This window comes from Diuraphis noxia, unplaced genomic scaffold (assembly GCF_037042655.1).
Source record: "Diuraphis noxia isolate RWA-SAM2 unplaced genomic scaffold, SU_Dnox_SAM2 contig0003, whole genome shotgun sequence".
NCBI lineage: Eukaryota > Metazoa > Arthropoda > Insecta > Hemiptera > Aphididae > Diuraphis > Diuraphis noxia.
In genome coordinates, this window is record NW_028301713.1 from 31,568,021 (window position 1) to 31,591,254 (window position 23,234).

General features: G+C 28.1%; 1 protein-coding gene across 6 annotated transcripts in view; it reads left to right on the top strand.

Annotated features, from left to right (window-relative positions):
- The window catches only part of LOC107163257 (ras-like protein rasC), a 194,189-nt gene that overhangs the window by 150,003 nt on the left and 20,952 nt on the right, over nucleotides 1-23,234 (top strand). For all 6 annotated transcript variants that reach the window (XM_089223660.1, XM_015510576.2, XM_089223662.1 and 3 more), the window contains one exon: nucleotides 12,803-13,031. In XM_089223660.1, coding sequence (XP_089079786.1) covers nucleotides 12,864-13,031 — 168 coding nt within the window. In that variant the 5' untranslated portion in view covers nucleotides 12,803-12,863. The remainder of the gene's footprint in view (nucleotides 1-12,802; nucleotides 13,032-23,234) is intronic.

Genomic DNA, 23,234 nt, shown 5'->3' on the forward strand with positions numbered 1-23,234 from the left:
GATAAATTTGTCGATAAATGATTATAAACTCCATATAAACTTCCAACAAAGGAAATTATGATATAAACACGATCAAACTTTAATTATATATTAATAATAATATGTAAATAAATATACAATTTGTGAAAATTGAAATGTCACCATACATGAAATATCTATTGAAACATCTAGAATGTAGGGTTCTATTCTAAGTACTATTTGCGTTGCTGTGATTTTCGCTCATTTCACGTTTCATGAGGGAGGAGTAACTTAAGGAGTTTATCAACGAATTTCATGACAATTATACGGAGTGTTTAAGTTGTTTAATTAATTTCTCAATATTTTCATTGCAATAACTGAGAAAATAAAAATATTTTATTGTATATAATATTGTTTTAACATCTATGCAGGTAATGATTATCATAGTAACGTGTTAGGAGCCTTGTATTAAATTTTCAAGCTTTTCTACCCAACAAATACATTTTATCGATATTAATTTTAAAAAAAACTAATAATAAAGATCGGAAATCGCATATGCCTATAAATGGTTCAACTTAAGTTGAAATTTTTTGAAGATTGTATGGTGGATGTAATATACTTATATAAACATTCGGTAAAAATTTCATGTATAGCATAGGTCATTTATTTTAAAGTTACATTAAAAACCAAAATTGATTGTGCGTAAAAATTCCCGTTTTTTCCTTAATTTTTAGTTTGTTTATCCCAATTATTAAGAAAAATATTGTGAATTTTTTTACTTTTGACCACCCAAAGTACTAACTAGATTCGCTTTCTGATCGGTACTGAAGTCGAAAATCTAAGCACTTTTACTGCCCCAAAACGTGACGACAGACACACAAAAAAACACACATCATGGTAAAATCAATACATTCCTCGTTCCACTCAGAATCTAAAATGATGGAACTGATGGAAGTCGATACGTATAATCATTGTCTTCATGGTATGAGTTGATTTTACCTGATCATTCAGTAAATCACGGTAATAGATGTGTTAAATTTGAGTTTAATAATAAATCATTGCAAAGACCGTCTATCTATTAATCTTCGGACTGTAATTATATATATTGACATATTGCTATTACCTAATTATTATAATATAATAATTAATATTACTACTTATACTATAGTGATAATAATATATACGGTACCACCTAATACATTAATCTAATAAGTGTTTTGAAAATGTATTGTGTTTATAAAAATAATAGATTAATGGGTACGTAAAAGTTTCAAATTAAATTTTACGCTTTTCTGTAATTATTAATTTTTTTTTTGCTTCCAAATATATTAAAAAGTAATTGGAATTTTGAATTTTGTTTTATTAGAGCAAAAAATTAAATTTAATAGTTTATAAGAAAGCCAGGGGCGTCATTTTGAGGGGGTCAGGGTGTGCGGTATCACCCCTTACTTTTACAATGTTACAATTGGCCTGCGCCTTGCTGAAACCTAAAATAATGCACGAGCCACAAACGCACAATTATTTATATGTATGATTAAAATCAAATTGTAATAACCGGTCTATAATGTATGGAAATAATTGAATGCAGGATAATATACATATACGTATATATATCTATTTTTATTTGGCCTGGTGAAATTTTAAAATGGCCTGCTTGAAACTTCACACACCCCAAAAAAACCCTGAAATGACACCCCTGTCAGAAACTCTTTAACTCAAACTTAAAAAGTTTAAGATTGAAGCAATTTTTATACCATATATCTTATGTTAGATAATTTATACACACATACAAATATTTGTAAAGTCAATTAATATATTGTAAATAAGTAAATGGTACATTTAACCTGGTTTGATTGTTTCTATTGTTAATTTTGGATATCATAATTATTCAGTGTATTGTCATTTCCCGTTGATTTAGTTGTGTTTTACATTTACACATTATTTAAATGTATTCTGTAATATTATGATTTATTAATTTATTTTAACGACTCGTCCAAATAAAAATAATAATGCATGAAACTTTATATGAATATCAAAATGTCACAAAAAAAATTTAAATATTTTACACATAATTTTAAATTTTATATTTTGTAAGACGTTGTAACACTAAATAAAACTATGCACTTAAGATTTTACGGTTTTTTTTTTTTTTTGTAAATTATTTAAAACTGAAATTAGTACAAGGATTGATAACATTATTTTTACACAGAAAAATGAACTGTGATAATAATAAATCATTCATAAACTATACTTATTATTGCTAAAATTTCAGGGTAAAAAAATTAATGGAATAAGAAGTTTTGCCCCGAAGATTTATTTCATTTATAAATCATCTAAATATAAAGTGTCTTGACGCAAATACAAATGTTATTTTACTTTACTCAGCATCTGCTTCAGATTACAAATTGATCTATTTGATAGCATCAGTCTATACTATTAGTTCCCAAATGGGGAGTCACCTTCTCAGTGGCAAATCCTTGTGACACACACGTGTTTGAATTAACCGTATCAACAGTAACAACCGTACGTTCATTTTGCCATGGCCATCCCCGCTTTGGTGAATAACCAAAAACCTAAAACACAATTTCCAACAAAAATATAATATAGCTTTAAAATACTTTAAAACCATTCCCATTTCATCGACAGTCAAGTTTGCCGAGTCTCAGTTCACAGAAAAATTACACCAGTTTTATTGATATAATTTCAATTTTCCCAATTCACTGACAGGTTCCGGTGTAACAGGCGATTTTTACCCCCCTGTAAATTTTACCGAGGGGGTAAAAATCGCCTGAGGTAAAAATCGCCTGAGGTAAAAATCACCTACCGTAACAGGCGATTTTTACCCCCCTGTAAATTTTACCGAGGGGGGTAAAAATCGCCTGAGGTAAAAATCACCTACCGTAACAGGCGATTTTTACCCACCTACAAATTTTACTGAGGAGGTAAAAATCGCCTGCGGTAAAAATCGCCTAACATAACCGGCGATTTTTACCCACCTATGAATTTTACCGTAGGAAGGTAAAAATCACCTGAGGTAGAAATCGCCTGTTATACTTAACTTAAGTTAAGTAAGTAATTTTTACACCCTAGCCACCCCTAGGGCCTAGATAGTTATAGCTCCTTTTCTTACTTGAAACAGTTACTTTATTATTTTTAAGACTTCAATTTAAGGTAACTGGTAGGTACTTATAAATCGTTTCATCAAACTTAAATTGCAATATCGAAAATATGCCATCTTAGTAGCCTTTATATAGTAAAATAGGTACCTATAAATTACATTTATATTATTTTTTTACATATGAATAATTCTTTTGAAAAATGTTTACCATACGAGTATAATCATAAAGTATTTTACCTTTATTACCTTATTAGTTATTAACAGGGTTCGGGACAAAATTTGTCCCAATAGAAAATTGGATATCCAATATCCATCATAGATTTAGTGAAACATTGTAGATTATTATACAAATGCGTTTTATAGTGCGGGAAATTCAACTGTACAATTTTACTTTGTTTATTTTTGATTTATTTGCTATATTGACGCATATTTAACTATTTTTAACAATTTATGAATACCTAATAGAATTGTTTAAAATATATTAATTAAACTGTTGAACAATTAATTCCAAAAATTTGTTTTAAGCATAGTTATACTATTTGTTAATTATCTGACGCAAAAATATTACACATTAATGTGATCTAAAAATACTCAAAAAAAGCAATTTGAATTAAACGATAAAAATAATGTAGTTATCCGAGCTGGATATAATCTTAATAGGAGAGCTTTCCTGTTTGAAAACATTAGAAAACATCGAATACTTCAATACAATCACAAAGGTAAAAATTGTATTAATAACAACAAATTTGTAGTTAATATTTACGCACATATAGTAATATTATATTATAACAAATTATGTAAAACAAGAATTTTAAAATTAAATAACTATACATAAAATTATTAATTATTGGAAAATACATCATAATAATATAATAGATATGAATTGAAAATAATAAAATAACGAATATCTCTTACATTTTTTTTAAGTTTGATTTTTAAACATCTAATTAATAAGCTTACTTTAGCATATTTGTTCACTTAATAAATTAATTACAAATTTTTTTATACAACACTTAAAACCACATCAAAGTGTACGTTACCTATATTTCTTATATATATACATCTTTCTGTATGATAAATATTTTTTTTTAAACTAAAGTTTTTGTTAAAAAGTTGCCAAGTGTTCGTTGCTGTTGTATAAACGTAAATTGATGTTTTTAATAATTGAGTTGCAGCAAAAATCTCTACATCAGTACCCCAAACACCTACGAAAATAAAATTTACATGATCCATAATGTTATATTATATATTTAAAAAATGTATATCCATAAAACATAAGTTCTCGATAATTCTGTTGTATTTTTGGTTGTATATAATACATTAGTAAAATAAATCTTACCATCATTATATATTTTATTTTTTTCTAGATAAATATCAATTTCATCCTCCTTGCCAACGTATTTATGGATATTTGTATTAGTCTTGACCACCTAGAGTAATTTAGAAACAAAATTGCTTAAAAAAATATTATTTACATAGATTTTTTCTATTAAATTTGTACATTACATACCTCAGCAATATGTTTACGTATTTCTTTATGGTTTTCCTCTGTGCCTGTTATCCAATATGATAATGCCCTGTATAAACAATTACCATCTCCTAAAATGTTTTTTGTTTCTGCGGGTTCACTTAAAAATTTTCCTCTTCCTTTGAATTTCAAGACTTCAGTTAGGTTTAATTTTAATTGTTCGCATTTTAAAATCTGCCATGGTTTTGCAATTGGATTAAAAACTCGACTTTTATTCATTCCTGAAAGGCTCACCGTGTCATTATTTAAAACCATTTGACTATTTTCTTGTTTTTCAGTATCATCTTTATCTTCATTAACTTCTGTATTCATATTTTCCTCTAATATCTGTCCTTCTAAATTATTTTTTAAATCAACTTCTTTCATATTATCAGATTCTTTAAAATGTTTTAGGTTACTAAGATGTTGTGTTTTGGCTAATGTTTTATTTTTGGATTTTAATGTAACTGTATTTCCGTTGTTAATTGACACAATTGTATAAGGTCCTTCCCATGGTACATATTTCCAACCACCCTTTCTGTCATCTCTCTTTAAATTTCTTACCAAAACTTTGTCATTTTTTTTAAATATTTGACCTGTGTTATGCCGCTTTGAATATGACAGTCGTTGACGTTTTTGGGCCTCTCCGATATTTTTATGTGCGTGATTTTCCATAACGTTCCTCATGTTTATCATTTGATTTAACGTCTTATCAAAATCGTCTTTATTGAATGGATCTTCTGTCTTACATTTATCTTCTTCTTTTCCTTTTTCAATACTATCATCTAAATCAATTGGTAGTATAGCTTCACGTTGGTATAGCATTTTAAATGGGGAATAGCCTGTTGAGGAATGCTGAGCAGTTCGGTGAGCAAATAAAACTCCTTGTAAAATAGAAGGCCATTTATTTACATTGTCTTGTAAAACTTTGAGCAAGCAATTTTTAATTGTTCGGTTTTGTCGTTCGACTAGACCATTTGCCTGTGGATGGTATGCAGATGTAACCCTTTGTTTAGTTCCTGTAAGCCGAGATAGCTCGATGTTAAGTGAATTCAAAAATTCCCGTCCTTGATCGTTGATTTGAATCCTGGGACACCCGTGTCGACAAATAACATCGTCATACAAAAATCTTGCTACCGAAACCGCAGTTTTATCATATAACGGCCTAGCTTCGGACCATTTTGAAAAATAGTCGATAGCCACTATAACATATTTATAACCGTCCACCTCAGGAAGTGTCATTAGATCGACTCCAATTTGTCGGAACACCTATAATAATATTAAATTATAAATTTATATTTCTCAATATAATTAATTTTTAAATTGTTGTTTTGGATTAATAATGTATTATTGTTATTTTTTGAAACACTATGCAATAAAAAATAGTTTTATTTTAGTGTCGAACTTATAAAAATTTCAATTTACCTATTTATTGAAAATAATATTTTCCATTTTTTAATGGATACTTAGGTATAATAATAATTAATCATTAAAATATATAAAGTTACAAGTTCAACAAATTATTTACTATAATATATTTAAAAATTATTTTTCTTCCAGACTATCATATTATTGGGTCACATAAATATTGAGTTCTCATGTGAAAACCACAGAATATAAAAACATAAAACAACCAACCAAAAATATTATTATACAATAATATAATACCTAACTATCACGGTCCGAGATTAAACATTTTTTTACATATTATTTAGTGGTGACCATATGTTTTCATTTTCCAACAAGGCTTTAAATTTCATAGTTTAAATTTTGAGTGAAATGATGAATGTATTGATTATTTTAATGATACCTATGTTTTTTTCTGTTATCATATTTTGGGGCAGTAAAATTTTTTTGATTTTCTACTTCAACATAATTTATGGTAAAAAATTAAACAAAATAATGATATTTAGGAATAGTTAAAAAAATTCCTATGAAATTTGTTTTAACAAAAAAAATTGTGTTTGTGTTTTAGTATAACTAAAAAAAAAAAAATTATATTAATAATACCCATAAATATATGACATTTTCTTCAAATATTCATATTAGCTGTTTATATCTACCATGAAATTTTCTAAATATTTTGACTCTTTTTGAGCTAGTATTGTACATAATCAAATGTTTTTATTATTTTATTTTTAATTTAATTATTATGATAAAACAAAATTCCACTTGGTTATAAAACATGAAAATTTAATACAAGGTTTCTAATTAGATTTAATTTACGTAAAAAAGTTGAACGTAAATCCATAATATTTTTTATGATCATCCGAAACTAGAATTTTAAAAATATTCGCCAAAATCGTGAAAATTTGTAATTTATTTTGAAGTTGAAAATTTATAAAATGTACAATCAATTTGTATAACCTAGGATTGAAGAATTAAAACAAGGTTTCTTATAAAAAAAAAAAATACTGCAACCAATAAATCTAAAAAAATTGTTTACACAATTTTTGTGTAAACAAAGTAAATATAATATGATCGGTGGCGGAGAAATGCATTATTGCTCTCTTGTACTCCAATGAACCTCTGCACCAATAACTACATCGAGGAATATTTTAAAAATATTATTTTGTCTACATTCAGGTCTGACAATATAACTTATAAATTTTTATATGTATCATATAATCTTAACTTGTTATCACATTACCTGTTTTGGAACTTCGATGGATTGCATTTCTGGAACAACTTTCAAAGTAGCTGGATTTACTTTCTGACAAGCAGCACATTCTTGAATGAAAGTACGAACGTCTTCTGCCATATGAAGCCAATAGAATCTAAATATTTATGTAATATAACAAAAAATTACATTAAAAATAACAGATTATGTATTAAAATATGTAGATACATACTGTATAAATATGCATTAAAACTTAACACTAACATATTTTCTTTAATATTTCGTAAAATATCAATTAAATTATGCGAAAGCAAAAATTGCTTATGTTGAGTCGTATGTAAAAATTAATTAATTTAATATTTCAATAAAATGTTAACCTTTTTTTTATCAAGCGTTGTGTTGTGTCTCGTCCTCTGTGAGATGATAATGCAGATGATTCTTCACTTTCGTTGGATCCGCAATGAATCATTTTAATTATTTTAATTTTTTCGGTATTATCGAATACAACACGTGCTTTAGTTTTCTTATAAATTAATATTCCATCTTCAATAGCATAAGGTTTGCACTGTTTCCGAAAATTTGATTTATCATTCCGTTTCTGTATGTACGGTGGATAATTATTATTTATTAAAAATTGCATCACATCTCTTAATTCGGCACGCTTATACTTTCGTTCCGTGTCAATATCATTATTCTTTGCAGCATCAATGTTATCGTCAAATTCTAATAAAAATACATTAAAATGTTATAATATACGGTATTATATAATTAAACTACTTTAAAATTTAGCAGGTCACGTGGGATAATTAATAACATCTAAAAAAAAGTAGAGTGTATATTATAAATATTTGGTAAAAATATCAGGTGTATATAACAATTAATATTTTCTGAATTAAAACAAGAAAACTAAATTTATTTTATCGAAAACCGATGTTGAATAAAACAAGGCTGGGCAAGTTAACGATTTTTTTTAACTCGTTAAGTTATTTTAAAATAATAAAGTTAAGTTAAATTAAAAGTTAATCATATTTTTTTCGTTAACTCGTTAAGTTAAAAGTTAACTTTGAAAAAAAAAGTAACTTAACTTAGTTTAAAGTTAAAATTTTCTAATTTGCAAAAATAAAAAATTGCACACATAATATTAGTTTTTCTACGCTCAAGAAAATTACTGGGGAAATTTTGTACAATGAATAATATTTGATACATAAAATTATTAACTAGCTATCAAAAAACCTACTTTTCCAAAATAAACCTCATTAATAATTTGCATTATTCTTTGCATTAAATCTTTAAACAAGACGTAAGTACTTACTTTTAATTCATCTAACCTATAGAAAACGAAAACACTCTAAATAAATAATATTTATTCCCATTTTTTTTAGTAAAATAATTTATCGATATCTTCTACTTCTACATTATTTCTATTTATAATTGCATATTTTGTATCTTTTTCCATGAATACACAATTATTATTACCTTTCTTATAATTGCAATCTTCTAAATTTCCATGTAGCACATCACTATACATATCACAATCGACAAAATCCAAAGAATTTAAATTCTCCCCTTCATTTTCATTTGTTTGTTTGATATCATCCCATGGACGAAACATCCTGCTGAATCTTTATAAAATTAAAATAGAAATTTTTTGTTTTTTCCGATTTTTTTAAAACTATCGCAAAATTTTTACTTTTGACCTCTGTAATGCACCAATGATATACACTTTACGTCTTTACATAATTTTAAAATCTCAATACATTCATCACTTCGTTTGAATCTAAAAATCAGTCTATCCGAATTTGGTATTGAAAACACCGGTTACTATTTAATCCAAATTGTATGGTTTATGCATTTACCGAAAGGGTTAAATATTTGAAATTTATTTGAAAAGTGTATTTATATATCATTAGCTCGTAAAAATATCGATTTATTCCAATATATTTCGGCCGAGAAATTCAGTGTTTCCGAAATTATTAGTGAACACTGCGGTATACTATGCCTATAGTATAATGTGTACAAGTACAATTCTATAAGCCCCAACTAATAATGCCTTTGAATTACAACGATTACTTTCCATTAAATATAATATAAATTTAACACTTATGACTTTTACATACATAATGGTAAGGATAAATATGGGCTCGGGATAATTTACGTTGCTATAATAATTCACTGAATAAGTGTATAATTTTAAAATTGTTTATTGAATACCTCATAGGTACTATATTATTTTTAAAAAAAGCCAAACTGTTGAATTGGAGGTCTTTGGATTTTTTTAACATTCAGCATATTCTATACGACTATACCTAGCAATTAAAATTTTTACGTATTAAAAAATTATTTTACTAAATAATTGATTTAAGGGTAAATAATCAAAAACTATTTTAAAATATGCAATAAAAATCAATAAATCTTAAAAATATGCATTTGTAGAAATAAATCCCAAAATATGCAAAAATATGCACAATAAAGTTTTAAACTTTAACTCCAAACACCACAACACAAATTTTTACTAGATCAGATTTATTCTTTTTACTTCCCGAACAAATATACAATTGCATAAATACCCGATCCCTGGTTATTACTTATTTTATTTAGTTATATTAAAAGTACATTAATTATAATATAATACCTAATTAAAATATTTTTATTTAGGTACTTACCCTTTACGGAGATTATAAATGAAGATTCTGATAAAAAAAAATCGATAATTTAAATATCGTACGCACAACACATATGTTTACATTAAAATATACACATTAAAAATTTGTAACACCGTGTTGAAGTCTTCAGAACGAAGGTGAATACGGGAATGAAAATAATAATCTGAAATTAGTCTAAAATGTCTTTAATGGGTCCTATATTATTATTTTTTGTCCCCTTCTTCCCTCATCTCTAAGATATCAGATATTGACATTGCATTACTTTTTTTTACCAAGAAGTTATAAGCTGTTAACTATAGTATAGTTGATATGGGTATGGGTTTAATGTTTATCAACATTTTTTGGTATGTTCTTTATGCATACTAAGCGCGTCTAACGCGTATGGCTCTACTTACTGTATAGTGTATTGTCACAAGTAACAATACATAACAATAGTCTATCTACCTGTCTAACTATTACGAACCGTTGAGTAGTATACGTATAGTAACGTTTTGGTTATCGCCAACCGCCATTATCGGTTACCTTTGACAGACGGGTCACTGTGACTCATAGAGTATTCTATGCTGTGACTGCCGTACCTTTAATATAATCCAAATTAAATTTTAACCTTATACTATTCTTTGAATTCTTTTTCGTAATTTATTTTATTGAAGTAGTATTTGTGGCGATTTTATTATTATAATACAGGCACATAGCATTGCATAATGTTTTTCACTTTTAACTTGGCTTTCAATGATTACATTCTTTGACAAACAAGACTATAGATTTCTGTTGCGGTTCTCCAAAGTGTCTTGGACTGTTGGATATTAGTTAAAAAGTTATCTAAAACGTTTGCATTTGTTATATATCAGCTATAATACATATGCTTTTCCGGTGTACAATTAGTACACACTAGATCAGCGGTTCCCAATCTTTTTCCCATCACGACGCATTATTATTAGTTATTATAAGTCACGGCACACTTTGGATAAATATTAGATCGTATATAATCAAGGGTTAAGTATTATCTACTTATCGAATAATAAGTTCAAATTGTCACGGCACACCTTTCAAATTTCACGACAAACTAGTGTGCCACGGCACGCCCTTTGGGAAACACTGCACTAGATATAGGTATTATGTTATGCAGTTATTACAAAAGCCAAGGGATAACCATGTTAAATTTGTAACATTAATATGAATATTTATTTATTTTTTTTTTTTTTATTATGATCAATTTTATTTTATGTTTTAACAAATTTTATCATTTTTTTATCGGTAATTACTTACCTAAGTATAATATATTATTGTAGGTACCTAGATACCCTACCTACATAAAAAATCAAATTAAAATGTAACTAAATGGTCTAAATGTAATATTATGAAAAAAAACCATAAAATATTAAGCAAAATGTTAAAATATTAAGTAAAATTGTGTTCTTAATTTTAACATTCTAAACTTCAATAATTGATGTTATAAAAAAAAATTAAGTACATGAAATATACTAAAAAAAATATTAAAAACGGATAAGTTAGTTATAAGTTATAACTTTATAACATAAGTTGGATAGCCACAATAATAAATTTAAGTAGTTCGCTAATTCGATAATTAGGTACCTACTATTATTAGTATTATTCAAGTATTTGGAACACATTAATTAATTTTTGCAGTTTTGTATAATTTCTGGTAAGTAATTCAAAAAGAAATGATCTATAAAAGTAGGTTTTTCTCATAATCTTCTTAAACGTTTAAAAATTAATCGATTAAGAAAAAAAAATTTTTCCAGTGTTTTCAAGCTTAATAAGAATAAAATCGTCAAACATAACAGGCGATTTTTACCTCCTCAGTAAAATTTTACCTCATGTGATTTTTACCTCCCTACGGTAAAATTTATAGGGGGGTAAAAATCGCCTATTACGGTAGGCGAATTTTACCTCAGGCAATTTTTACCCTCTCGGTAAAATTTATAGGGTGGGTAAAAATCGCCTGTTACGGTAGGGGAATTTTACCTCAGGTGATTTTTACCCACTAGGTAAAATTTATAGGGGGGGTAAAAATCGCCTGTTAGGGTAGGCGAATTTTACCTCAGGTGATTTTTACCCACTAGGTAAAATTTATAGGGGGGGTAAAAATCGCCTGTTAGTGTAGGCGAATTTTACCTCAGGTGATTTTTACCCACTAGGTAAAATTTATAGGGGGGTAAAAATCGCCTGTTACGGTAGGGGAATTTTACCTCAGGCGATTTTTACCCACTAGGTAAAATTTATAGGGGGGTAAAAATCGCCTGTTACGGTAGGGGAATTTTACCTCAGGCGATTTTTACCCCCCCGGTAAAATGTATAGGGGGTATAATTCGCCGGTGACACCGGTAATCATTTTGTTGAAAACGAATATGACAGCAATAGTATTGCAGTAGGTATGTTGACGATAAGTTCAATATTTATATTTTTTTTCCATGCATCAAATTTATTGGTAGTATAGATTGGTGAATTTATTTCATCCAAGCCGTTTTTACTATGAAGTTCAGAATTTAATAACTATTGAAAATTGCTTATTAATAATTAAAATTAAAGGGTTTAAAATAAAATCTGAAAAAGATCAAATTTATTCGTAGTAAATAACTTTATTCGTCGAGTGGACGAGTGGAAAAATATGTGTTCACTTTTCTTTTATATAATACACCAACTGGCTTAATGTAGTATTAATAATATGTTGGCGATTTGGAAGCCGGTAAATTGGGTTTTGGTGATGTGGGAAGACACCCCAATCGTAACCTCTGCAAAAATAACTGATAAGCTCTAGTTTAATTTTTTTTTTAAATGCCAAAAGAACGTTAACACAATTATATACATATTATCCCAAAGTAAACATAAGTTAAATTTTAATTAAAAAGTGTTATATATATTGTATATTGGTAGTTAAACTTATTTTTTATTAGATCGTTATTTTTTTTCAGTCTAATATCTAGTAGACAATGAAATAATCTGAGTCCGACTTACGGATAAATACGGTTTATCATGGCCGACCCGGAGAGAACCAGATTGGTGGTGCTTGGTGACGCTGGCGTTGGGAAGAGTGCAATTTGTAAACGGTTTTTGTACAACTCGTTTTGCTCCAAGTATAAGACGACTGTAGAAGACCTCTACACCAAAGAATTCAGCCTCGGTACAGCCCAACATTTCAAAGTAAGTCATATATTATTATAATATTCTAGATATAATATTGAAATGCATGAAAATATTGTTAGTAAATTAGCAAAATGTCGATATCAAATATAAGTTATCATTGAATTTTCTTATTGACATACTTTATTTTCAATACTAGGTCAAATAATTTCGATTATCCTTATAGTGATATACTACTATATGTCTATATGCATAATACTTTGCTTTGAAGCTCAAGGTAAACATATGAAGATGAAATCATAAACATATATGTATTACAATGAAACTCGTGAATTCTGACGTATAGGTACAAAATAGCAAAAAATATAAAATATAAAATACAAAATAGCAACATGTTTTAAAGTTATAGCAATAAAATACGTAAATTTATTTATCAAATCTTAGACGACAATCAATTAATTATAATTATAACATAAAATAATATGAATTTAAGGAGTATTTAAATATATTTTAATTGAAACCATTACATCTATATAATATAACAGAAATCAAGGAATAAAATTGATATGTAATTAGTGAAAAAAAAGTTAATCAACTGACGATGAGGAATAAAAAATGAATTTCATCAATAGTAAATAGGCATAGGTATACTCATGAGTTGGTAGGTATTAACAAAACTATAATGATTATAGTGAATTTAAATATAACATATTATTGTAACATTTATTGCACTGGTTTAGTGTTCTATCTTCTATCTAAGTGCAGAATAGGTTCAGAATTAAATAAGCCATAAACTAGTAATTATTATTTTCAAAAAAGAATTTATTCACTAAACACAAAGTTTATAATATTTATTGTTACGGAACATTACTACAACATCATATTAAAACGGTCCTTTTCAGGACCAATAAACGATTCAATAAACCACATTACAACATACCGCGTGAACAGCTAATCAGAGGTGACCATTCCAACAAAACACTTGACGTAGGATTACCAAATGCTAAATCATCACAGTCACAGCAGTGGTACCAATGAATAGGGGAGGAAAACTCCTATTCATGGATACCACCAAGCCCAATAATAAAGGTATGAAACAGATAAGAAGAGGCTAAGATATCGATATGATAAACAAAACAAACGAATATAATAGCAAAGATAACGGATAGATAGAAAACGAAGACACGATCAGACAATATCAGAGGAGGTACCTATCAACGGATAGGAGATGATAAGACTTATCCGTACACATCACTCACGACATTATTGGACAGGAACAACAACCACAACAATCACAAAAAGAAACACGACTGAATGCCATGAAGCAGGTCAACAAAGCTTACTGGGGGCTTACTAGTCGATACGGCAAACGGATTATAAACGGGCACGTTGCGACCGACAAACAACTCATATTCTAATTTCAACTCAACATTCCAAGACTTCAAGTTATTAATCGAGAACTTAAGAAAACAGGAATACACAGAAGTGTTCATATTTGAACTGTTGAACGAGTATGACGATCTTACAAGCAGCTGTCACCAAACGTTCTAACAGCCAACCATTCAGAAGACTGGAATCGTCATTCGTCGGAGCCGACGATTCTGCGGTACTGTGACAGTGTCGGCAATTACAAACACCGCCGTCGATAGCAAACGTTCGAAAACTCAAGGTGATCTGACACGCATTTAAGTTGCCTACTCTGTACTTTCACACGGCACTACCGCCAATCACACCACTCAGGGCTATTCGACTAAGTTGTGTTCACGTCTTAGCGAACGTCCTCGACGTGTGATTGACGGCACCGCTGGACAGCGATTCACATACCACCTGCACGATTTGAAAACGGTCCTTTTCAGGACTAACTGTTCCGACGGTCAGTGCAGCCATGATAAAACCAACGTGAGTATATCGTTCGACCGAAACTCCCATCATATACGACAGTCAGCGACGACGCCAACAAAACCGTCATTCTCTGGACGAAATCCGGCTTACGCCGAGGCCTATGCCAATCGAAACTTCTTGGACCCGCAGCGGAACGCGACGTGCCACTCAGACCTCGTAGTCACCGACGCCTGGGAACGAAGACCGACACCCAGCTGAAAGGAGGCCCGACGCAAACCTTGGAACGACCAAACGCCAGGTGGCAACAACCAAAAATAGTCCTTTTCAGGGTCACCACCTATAACCTCGGCAAGACACTTATTTAAGATGACCTCCCCGGATCAGATTCGCCGTCGAAATACCGCTTAACCAATTTGTAATAATAACGGCCAGGGCCCCTACCCCGTTATTTGTACAAATTGTAGGCCAACTGTAACATAGTACATAGAGTCCGGTATTCAACCGACTATTCACAAGCGCCCACGATTGCGTAGACTCAATTATTTAAATACAGTAGGCGCAAATCGACGCTTTAGTCGCCTTAAATTTTGTAAATATATATATTATATTCCATAGAAATAGATATAAGTGATAACTAAAAAATCAGTGTTATAATTTATTTACGACACGGGCCGTCCATCCAGACGAACCGTATCATAATATATTATTTCAATTGAAATAAAGCAGAAACTTTGAAGTGCTATTGCATATATTATTTGTTATTGTATTTCCATTTAACCAATTGATTAATTACGGATAATATAATACATTAATTTAATATTACTCAAATGTATATGTATAATGTATTATCTTATTGGTTATTATTATTACTATGCAAATCAATACAAACTTCATCAAAACAACTTGCATCTATAATTATTTTCCATTTCAGCATCTCAAATATTACCCTTTGCAAACAATATTAAAACACGACTTAATTTAAAACGTTCCACAGTAATAATTGGTTTCAGCTACTTATTATTAATTGTTGTGATGAGTTTTAAACTCCGCCACCAGAAAGAGTAAAAGAGAAAGAAAATCTTATTCTTAAAACATTCCAAGTATTATTATTATTATACATTATTGTTTGAATAATAGTCAAGTACTGAATATTTTATGCTATTATTAATTACATAAAAAAACTTCAAAAATATTTTATTTTTTGAACACTCACGTTTTTAAATGACATTTTCGATTAATATATTTCTATTGTTTTAAGCTAAGTCGTACCCATTGAGTAGGTACCCGATATTCTTTAAATTTAAAGGTATCTGGGCGTTATATAATAAGTGAAGCAAATTAAATGGCGTGTGTATCACGCAACAGAAAAGATCATCAATTATAATAGTAGGTATACCTAATAATCGTAGAGATTTATACGAAATCCGGTAAAATACTAAACGCTATTATATTGATCTCTCCTCAGTCGTCATGAACTGTAATCTGTATACTTGTATAATTAATAATAATAACAACGAGGAGACACAAATAATATTACCAACGAAAGATCCATTCGTCCGAGTTGAAACTAATATCGTTGTTACCGGATTCTCGGCGGTCGAATTTCGCAGTCTTCCGTTTATGCGCTGAGCACAAATTATAATATTGTCACTTGAGTAAGTACACCGTTGACAGACGTCTTACAACGGAACCCTTGTTTGACGGATATATTTATCATTGTTAATATTATTACTACTATTAATATCATTATTATTATAATTATTATTAACATTATTATTAACATTATTATTATAATTATTATTAACATTATTATTATAATTATTATTAACATTATTATTATAATTATTATTATTGTGACGTTGATGTACTACTACGGTTTGTAGTATTGTTTTCAAATCCCCGAGGTCACCATAGGTTATTATACGTAACAAAGCAACGATCGTGGACATCAAACAAACGTCTTGTTTCAAAGACGTGTGACTAAAACCGACCACCCTTGGACGACGTCGTTACTCTCACCCTTCAGCAACCCTACAGTATTCACCATCAGTCGCCGTCACTCCTATTTCCCTCCCCTTCTTCTCAAGACATCTCGGCCACCACTGCGCATATCACACCGTTTTAATCCACCCATCACCAAAATTCAAACAACGGAGGGCGTTTATTGTTGTATTGTGTAGTAGAAAGTAGTATAGTGTTAGAAGGAGGAAAGTAAAGGCTTAAAACCGATGGCCGCGATCTCCACGTAATGTATCGCACAAAGGTCCCTTTGTAAAAGTGAACATATACACAGAACGTGGACGATAGACGAAGCTGTGCGGAAGGCATTAATGATTCGATTGAATAGCACTTGCTGGGTCCAGCGTCGACCGTCCATATTATATTATACGGGATTTAATAACACAATGGCGAAATCCACGTTTTACTCACAACGACTATAACAATATTATAACATAAAGTATATTATATATTGAATAATTTTATTATGTACCATTGGTCGATTTTCTTTCATCACATATACTTAATATACTTTTTCTTACTAATTTATATACTATTTTTGAAAACTATATATAGGTACATTAAAAAGCAAATGTTTGTAGGTAGTGTTAATTTATGTAAATATTTTAAAAGTTGATTTCTTAAATTCTGTTAAATATTTAAATATTTATATAAGTTTTAATGTATTATAAAAGTCAGCGGAAAAGTATTCAAAAGAGTTTGTATTACGACCACATTGAGATACTCTATAAATACAATTCAACTAATTAATAATGCGTCCAAATCCAAATTTTTGGAATTTTTAAGATAACTTAAAAACAGTATTCTAATTACTTAGATTATTTATATAATTTAACGCATATCTTTTGGTGGTACTAACTTAAATATAATAAAAGAGAACCACTCTTTTTACTATATATAAATAGTTGAGCAGATATTATTTATTTTTTTTAATCCTAATACATCTAAATTAACATTTGAATAATTAGTTTTCTGAGTTGATTAATCATAATAATTATTAATTAGTGGTGTTACATAATAAAATATAAAAATATAATTTATATTTAATCTAGTACTTGATATCCTAGGGATATATTCATAAACTATTCAATGTGAATAAAATATGTATAAATAAATATTAATATCAATAACTATGATTTTAAAATCAACCTAAATTATAGACCATAGTCCCCGTACCTTCAAATCGTTGACTATTACATATTTATAGTAGGTACAAAAAGTTTAATAACTAACAATTTGATTAACATACAAATATCAATAAATAAATAAATAAGAACATCTTCTTGACATGCAAAAAGGATAGCTAATCTCATTTAAAAAATATAATCGTAAAGGTTTACCTTTTTAATTTACATAAAAAATCTAAGCATTTGAAAAAATAGTGTTTGATATTAATATAGGTACTTTAAATTCCAAAAATACAGAATTTGAATGAATGCATCATTAATTGGTAAAAGATAGGGGATAATCATGCTTAGTAAATCACCCTGTATTAAACGAATTGTCAAAAAGATTCAACTATTTATCGTATTTTTTATTGTTTTGTTCGCTTGTTTGCAGACAATGAAGTTTGATCATTGTATATTTATCGGCTATGGTTATGCGATTCTTTATGAAACGACACAGCATAATATTTTTATAGCCTATAAGTATAATAGTAAATCAATAATTATTAAATACACAAACTTCGATATGAAAAATTCATTATAATAAGATCGTTTTTGCGCTATTCATATTTTATAGATATTGTCAAACTACCAGATCGAAATTTCTTTATATGTTTTAAAAATAATTGTTCGTAAAAAATCCATGTGATGAACTTATTATATTAATATAATTAAATGAGTTAGTTTGATCATTACATATGCTTTTTGGTACAGTTTTAAACTCAATACTTATTTAAATCTAGTACAGAACATACCATAATCTGTGTATTTTTTATAAAATTACTTATCTTCAACTTGAGTAGCTTTACCAGATAAAATTGTATGATGTAATTACCTTTATAAATATATGTATGTCAATAACTTATAAAAACAACAACAACTAATATCAGCTCTTTAGATAAATACATTTAAAAATTATGTTGTAAATATTATCAAATCTAAATACTTTCAATAGATATATAATATCTATAATTCGTATAAATATAAAAATGTTACTAGATATATTACTTTATATTGTAAACTTATTTTAGCTTAGGTAAATCAGTGGTTATTAAATTTTTCAAATTATCAAATAACAACGAATCAACCATTATTAAATCACATGTTTAAGTTTTAACAATAAACATTACTAAGTATTTATTCGTATTTTATTATATCCGTTTTACTGACAATATTTTAGTTGATTTAATAAAATGACGAATCCCTAAATAGAATAAAAATGTATTAATGACTTAAATTCTATATTATTCAACATTTTTATTAGTACGATCCTCATTTTAAACACCAAAACTTAATATTTATTTTCTTACTTTTTTTTGTAAAACTTATGTATTCTAGCTATAAATACAAGTTCACTTAACATAAAACTATTTTTCATTATTTTTTAGAAATATCCAAATCTACTATACTTATCGTTAAACAAAATACTAACTCAGATCAATAATTATGTTATCGTTTTACCTAATTATTTGTAGGTGAATTGGATAATCTTTAATTAGATTAAACTTTATTATCGAAATATACAATTAGGTAATATTCCCCATTGGTTCCCAATATTATAAATTATAATTAGAAACCCCTATCGATAGAAATTAGAAACTCTCCATTAGTAAACAGACATATATTATATTGAATGAACGTTTAATTATTCTAAGGTAATTCGGTGCCTATCGGATAATTCGATAAATAACTTCACGACTGTCAGGTAAAATATTGGTGTGTATTTGATGTAAGCAAAAACCAAAAGCAGATAACTGTTTGGAAAAATTCATTCTAAAATATATATCTTAAAATAAATTTTTTTAGTAGCACCTAATTAACTTTCACAGTCAGTTATCTCTAATATATTTAAAGTTCATGCAAAACTTTAAACATTAGTATTTTAATTCCAAAATGTTAAGTGTCATATGTTTTAAGTATAAAATACATTCTTACATTTTTGTCAGCTACAATTGTTTATGCCACCGACTGTTTGTGATCAATGCATGGGGATGGAAATAATAGCTTAATATCAAATATTTCAATAATTAATAGCTACAACCGCCACAGTTTAAATAACAATAGTAACTGACACTACAGATCATCTCATGATCGCAAACTCCACTATGCCGTTAATATATAAATGTATCAAATATTCAGATGTCAATTCTCCCATTCTATTTTCCGCATAAATCGAGCGTATATTGTATGAAATTTCAATACAATATCACATTATCACATAACAAGCAATTAATTTATTAATACCTATTACATACCATAAATGATTCTTAAAAGTGTAACGAGACTTATTGTGGATTTACAATATATTTCGCGGTTGCGCACTTGCGCGTGAAAAAGGGGTTTTAAATCAACATTTTGTGTAAAATTAGTTATTTACATAAAAAAAATGCAGAAAAACTACGTACATTGTGTCAAAAGATATAATTCATTTTGCATTATTGAATGTGTTATTTCAATGTGCATTTAGTGTTAACTCAATTTTTATGGTGCTACAAGAGTTATGTCACAAATAGGTACATATATCTTTTGATACCGAGCTTTAATTTAATTTATTTAATTTAACTTTGTTTTTGCTCTCCTGAAAAATTTGATTTTAACGACAACCTCTTTTTCGCGCGCAACCGCGACTGTATTAGGCATTTATTTTTATTTTTTGCGCACTCATAATAACGATACTCTATTCAAAAGTAAAACATATAACTAAATAATTCTGGAAAAATGAATTTTATAAATATACATAAATATTCAATCGTCGATACAAAAATATTTTCACATATCCGTAGGCGATTTTTATTTTTGTTTCTGTAGATTGTGCACGTGTTTACAGTTCATGTTTATAGTATTAGGTATATTACATACATGAAAAAAATGTATTTCTAATTCGAGTAGGTCGATGTTATACACTCCGTGTTAAAACATAATAAAATCATCCATATATAGTGATGCTTGTACACATTATATATATATTTTTTTTTTATGTCAAACGATTATAAATAACCGTTGAAACATAATGTTTTAATCTCAAACAGTGATATTAATAAAATAATAATATTAGATGTAATTTTATTATCGTGAATACATTTCCACATTGAATAATATTATGAATGTAATAACAAGCATAATATTTGAGTATCTTTAATACACAAATAGGTCAGTATATTTTTGGATTTTAAGATTAATTCATATAAATCACAGTTCAAACCAAAGATCTTGTATATGTGTAAGATATATAGATTTCTTAGCACGCATTTGAGATTGCTTTGCTTTTTTTTGTAAATCAGCTAATAAAAAATAAAAAATTAAGCATCTATGATGAATGTCATTTACACTTGTATTATTTGTTATTCTTACTATTAACGATTATTAAAATAGAAATTTAATTAAACAATTATTTTTGTTCAAACATAAAAGCATTTTGTTATAATTGGGTAAGAATATTTTATTGCCATTTTCAGGAGGATGGTTGAAAAGAAATCAAAAGATGAGTCACAATATATTATTTGAACCTTCGAAAGAAAATTTAAATTCGTTTTTCGAGTATGTATATGGGTCGCGTAAAAGAAGACTTATAGAAGACACGAATTTAACCCCTCGGGTCTCGTTTTCTGTGTCTTAAAGTGTATCTAGAGATATACGGAAGTGATTAATTTCTCAAGTATGCTCACAACATTATATCCTTTAATTATGCATATATTTGAAAAAAGGAAGTCTGTATCGACACAGGGTTCCTTCAGTGGCATAAAAAATCTAAGTATTTGAAAATATGATTTTTAAGTACCTATATACTTATAAAATGCAAAAACCAAAATTTGAATAAATGCATAATTAACAGATACAATGGGGATTAACATGAATGTTGAATAAGTAGGTGCGATGAAATTAACTTACTTTCAAAAAAAAATTGAAATCGCATACTTAGATATGTTGAGTCACGTACCTGTAGGCGTGTATGGAGATAAAGACCAGGGAGGATATGCACGTAGCTAAAACAGTTTCATTTTATTGAGAATCATATCACGTCTGGGTTCGGTTTTTCTTCACTCACAATTCACATGTATATAGTATTTATTGGTCGTCTGTAATTGCGATTATCATCTCCATAGACACACAGTCAACTTCAGTGTTCATCTTTAGTACCCACGTGTATATTATACATTATGTATATAAGTTTTGAACGAAATTGGGTTTTCAACATTAAACAAACTTTTGAGTTCGATTGCAATAGCAAATGAGACCTTAAACTCTCTCGCGATAAAATATGCACTGCAAGTGCGTGTTTTGAATGTTCCTATACTATCGAGCTTTATATTTAATATATTATTATACATTCAAGTACATGATGGGAATATGTCTAAATTTAAAATAATATACGATTGTTTGACGATTCGATAATCCTCATTCGAATTGATGCATCTAACTTGTACAAATAATTCGATTGAAATTTACTTTAGTTGATCCGTATGCACTGTATCAATTATTTATAATATGAATGTAAAACTTAAAGTCTAAAATAATCAAACATTTCTCTTTCGAATAATTATAATTCCATTGTCATCCAAAATTGACAACACTCAAAGTTTTATTTATATTTCTGTGAAATTTCTATCTACCTGCCCATAACAATAAATATGTTTTTGATTGATAATTGAAACTATAAAATTATAGTGGTTATATTATTCTATTAGTCACATTGGAAATATTGAACGAAATAAGTTATAATTACTAAATAAATAATATTTGCAATAATAATAATAATAATAATATGTTACATAGATTACAGCTTTAGTATGATGATATCAAGTTAATGTTTTTGTATCAAATGAGTTTTGCAACGTATATAATATATATAGGTAGTATTGACGAAAATGATGCATTACAACGTAACTGAAAATAATTGACTAAATATACACTTACATGGTACGATGGAACATTTCAAAAACATTTTACTAACAGATCAACATTAAAATATTAAGTAACAATTAAAATCATATTATGATTACAGATGGAATCCGGATACTATTGCATAAATAATCAACCTCTTACAGTAATAAAATTAATATTAAAAAATATAATAAATACATTTTTCATATTGGTTTATAGAATAATAATTAACAACATTTTTCAATCGAATCTAATAAGGCCTCATCAATACCTCATAAAAACTAGTTTTATATTTGAAAAAATACAACCCTGGGTGGGTTCCTTCCCCTCATACTCCTCTGGTATTAATTACCTA